Source organism: Oryza brachyantha, chromosome 2, assembly GCF_000231095.2.
Source record: "Oryza brachyantha chromosome 2, ObraRS2, whole genome shotgun sequence".
NCBI classification, from domain to species: Eukaryota; Viridiplantae; Streptophyta; class Magnoliopsida; order Poales; family Poaceae; genus Oryza; species Oryza brachyantha.
The window spans coordinates 16225090-16229140 of NC_023164.2; the positions used below are offsets into that span (position 1 = coordinate 16225090).

At 47.8% G+C, this 4051-nt stretch overlaps 1 protein-coding gene across 1 annotated transcript; it reads left to right on the forward strand.

The window, feature by feature from the left end:
- Nucleotides 1–1846: 1846 nt before the first annotated feature.
- LOC121053642 (oryzalexin E synthase-like) lies at nt 1847–3546 on the forward strand. The gene has a single exon (XM_040521376.1). It carries the CDS (start codon nt 1847–1849, stop codon nt 3350–3352), a length of 1506 nt encoding a protein of 501 aa, XP_040377310.1. The 3' UTR covers nt 3353–3546.
- The last annotated feature ends 505 nt before the right edge of the window (nt 3547–4051 follow it).

Consider the following 4051-nt stretch of genomic DNA (forward strand, 5'->3'; position numbering starts at 1 on the left):
CATCCCTACCTGCCGCCCAACGCCACCTCTTCTCTCCTCGCCGCCATGCGCCCCCACCGATCTCCTCTCCCGCTGCCCGCCAATCTCCTCTCCCCGCTGCCCTACGACGTCCGCCGGCGTGTGCCCTCTGCCGCCATCTGCTCTCTTCTCTTCTCCGCCCGCCGGCACACTGCCTCACCTCCTCCCCTCCCGCCGCCTGCCCCTCTCCCCGCCACCCTGCGTCGTCCGCCTGCTCTCGTCTCCTCGCTGCCCAGCGCCGCCCACCGATCTCCTCTCCCGCAGCCCTGTGCCTCCCGCCGGCATGCCGCCTCTCTTCCTCCCCTCCTCCCCTCGCCCCGCAGCCTGCTCTCCTTGCCAGCAGCTCCCATTTCGATCAGATCCAGTAGCACTTCCTCATCAGTGCCCATGATTGTGCTCAGCCTGCAAATTATTTCTATCGCAAAATTAATCATGTCAGAACATAACACCACACATGATTGTTGCTAATCGTGTTTGAAATTGCCGCTGCATCGGTGGATAATATATGATAGTTTAATCACTTTTTGTTCCATTGATAGTGTTTGGAGTTGCTGCAATTTCTATTGATAGCTAAACATTTCTCATATGTACATATAATGCTGAACTTTGTTTGATTTTTGTCATGTTTTATGCTACTAAATAGCTAACTCATCAAACTGCTTCATTTTAGAAAATATATACTGATATATAATATTGTTATTTGTTATTTATTCAGAGGATGATATATGTAAATTATATGCTAATACTACAAGTAAATACAATTTATCTTTCTTGTGCCTCACATAAAACTATAGAAGTCTAAAGTTGGTATGCATTATTATGCCTTCAGCACTATCAATTATAAAATCTTCAACATTTTTTTTGTCTCAAATTCTACTTTACTCTTTTTGTCACGTAGAATTCTACGCCACTTCTATTTCACTGTAAGTATAATTCTATCCATATAGTGATCCGTACACCACTTCTATTTCACTGTAAGTATGATTCTATGGTGATCCGTCGCAATGCACGGAGTATCATCTAGTCGGTATTAACGTTCTACTGTGATTTTTAACGGTCTATTTTTTGACATAGGGGCCGGGTAGTTGAGAATAAATGACATACTCTCTCCGGTTTTTTTTATCTACTAGCTTAACACCTATGCTTTGCTATAGTAAAAAAATTAAAGTATAATTTCTAGGAAATGTGGTACCCATCTTTTTTTATTAGGGAATATTCAACCTAACTTGATTTTTATACGTAGCTATCCTATTTGATTGTTTCCTAATATTAAGAAATAGAAGTTCAAGAGGTAATCTGTAAAATTCACAATGATAATAGATGGGGGTGGCAGACTCATTGTCACCACTATTATCTATTTTTAAAGAAGTATAGATGTCGTTGACATTTAGATGTATGTTTAGGAATTCGTTTTATTTAAAAGTTTAAATAGTTATTAGTTATTTTGTTATCAGAAAAATTTAAACATGATTTGTAATTTTATATATTTACAATAAATTTTAAATGAAACGAATAAAAGAAAGCGGAGGGAGTATTTTTCATCCATGAAAATCTCGCTCGTGCCGTGCTGCATGGACAACTAAAACTTTTTTGTACGTCGCGGAAATGGTAGCTTGCTTGGACTTGTACACCGTTTGGAATATTTGAGGAAAAATGTTTGCAAGGATTGACTTGTCGCAGAGACTGAAAAATGATAATGAAGAATTTATGCTGCTCGTGCTCTCAGCCCCTCCGATACGTAGCGAAGGAGCTCGGAGGTACACAACACTATATATATAACGAACACCGTGCTGGCTGGCAACGTACTTCTTCATCGATCCGGCCATCAATGGAGAAGAGCGAGATGTGGTTGCTATGCGCGGCGCTGGCCGTCTCGGTGATCTTCTACCTCACCACCGTCGTGAGTCGACGCCGCGACGGCGGCAGGCGCTTGCCGCCTGGCCCGACGCCGCTCCCGATCGTCGGCAACCTGCTCAGCCTCGGTGGCATCTTCCACCAGACGCTCGCCGGCCTGGCGCGCGTCCATGGCCCCGTCATGACGCTGAAGCTGGGCCTCACCACCGCCGTGGTCGTGTCCTCGAGGGACGCCGCGAGGGTCGCCTACGAGAAGCACGACCAGCGCCACGCCGCGCGCGCGGTCCCGGACGCCTTCCGGGGGAACGGCTACACCGAGCGGTCGGTCCTGTTCTCGCCGAGCTCCGACCCGCAGTGGAAGCACCTGCGGGGCATCAACGCCACGCACATCTTCTCCCCCAAGAGCCTCGCGGCGGTGCACGCCATCCGCGAGCGCAAGGTGAGGGAGATCGTGGCCTACTTCCGCGCGCACGCGGGGGAGGAGATGGTCTTCGGCGACGTGCTGCACAACGGCATTCTCAACCTCATGTCGAGCTGCTTCTTCTCCGTGGACATGGCCGACGTGGGCTCCGAGTCGGCGCTGGGGCTACAGCATCTGATTGAGGGCATCGTCGAGTTGGTCTCCAAGCCCAACGTCTCGGACTTCTTCCCCTTCCTTCGGCAGCTTGACTTGCAGGGCTTGCGCCGCCAAACGGGGAGGTCTCTCGACAGGGCCTTCAGCATCTTGGACGGCATCATCGAACGCCGGTTGGACGACAGCCGTGACAACCCGGCCGGCAAGCAGGGAGACTTCCTCGATGCACTCATCGAGCTCTTCGACGCCGGCAAGCTTCAACGGTACCATCTCACTTACCTGCTCTTCGACGTCTTCGCCGCCGGGGCCGACACGATGTCGCTCACCTTGACCTGGGTGATGGCCGAGCTGCTCCACAACCCGAGCGTGATGGCCAAGGCGCGCGCGGAGCTGATGGACGTGCTCGGAAGCAAGGAAGCCGTGGAGGAGCCCGACACGGCCAGGCTGCCGTACCTCCTGGCCGTGGTGAAGGAGGCGATGCGGTTGCACCCCGTGGGCCCGCTGCTGCTGCCGCACTGCGCCGTGGAGGAAGGTATGGAGATCGACGGCTACGCCGTGCCCAGGGGCTCGTCGGTGATCTTCAACGTGTGGGCGATCATGCGCGACCCGGCGGTCTGGGAGAGGCCCGACGAGTTCGTGCCCGAGCGCTTCCTGGAGAGGTCTCCGCTGCTGGACTTCCGCAGGAAGGAGTACGACTTCCTCCCGTTCGGCTCCGGCAGGAGGCGGTGCCCGGGGATACCGTTGGCGGAGCGCGTTGTCCCGTTCGTGCTGGCATCCCTTCTGCGCGAGTTCGAGTGGCGGCTCCCCGACGGCATGTCGCCGGAGGAGATGGACATGACCGAGAGATTTTCCTCCGCCAACATGCTCGCCACACCTTTGAGGACCGTGCCAATCATCGTACGCTAGTTTTCGTTTGTTTTGAGACTAGCTTTGCCACGTATCTATACCTCCTATACAATTCTTTCCCACTACTATAAAGCTCAGCATATACACATGCTATATCATCACCCATTAGCAACCATTATATTTAAAGTCCATACAAACATACTATTATATTTAAAGTCTATGTAATCATGCTATAGCACATATAATTTATTATATTCTAAGGATTAATATAAAACAATATCAAATCATCATCCTCTTTGCTATTTTCGTAACAATTTTTCATAATACTTAAACGTATATACTTCCTATATAATTCTTACTTGCTACAATAAAGCTTTGCATACACACATGTGGTGTCATCACCTACTACCAACCATTATATTTAAAGTCATGCAAGTATATCACTAACAACCATTATATTTAAGGCTCATGCAAACATACTATTACATTTAAAGTTTATGTGATCATGCTATATCATATATAATTTATTATATTCTAAAGATTAATATAAAACAATATCAAATCATCATCCTCTTTATTATTTTCATAATAATTTTTCATAATACTTGAACGATTATTCATCTATTATTTCAACTTATTTAACATGTATTCATACATGTATCCAACATTAAGTATATTTATGTATTATTTCAACATATTTAATATACGTTCGTCCATATATTCCACAGCAAAGCGCAGAGTATCATCTTTTTTTTAATA

Coding starts and splice junctions, on each gene's coding strand:
- LOC121053642 (XM_040521376.1), top strand. CDS start 1,847: ATGGAGAAGAGCGAGATGTGGTTGCTATGCGCGGCGCTGGCCGTCTCG.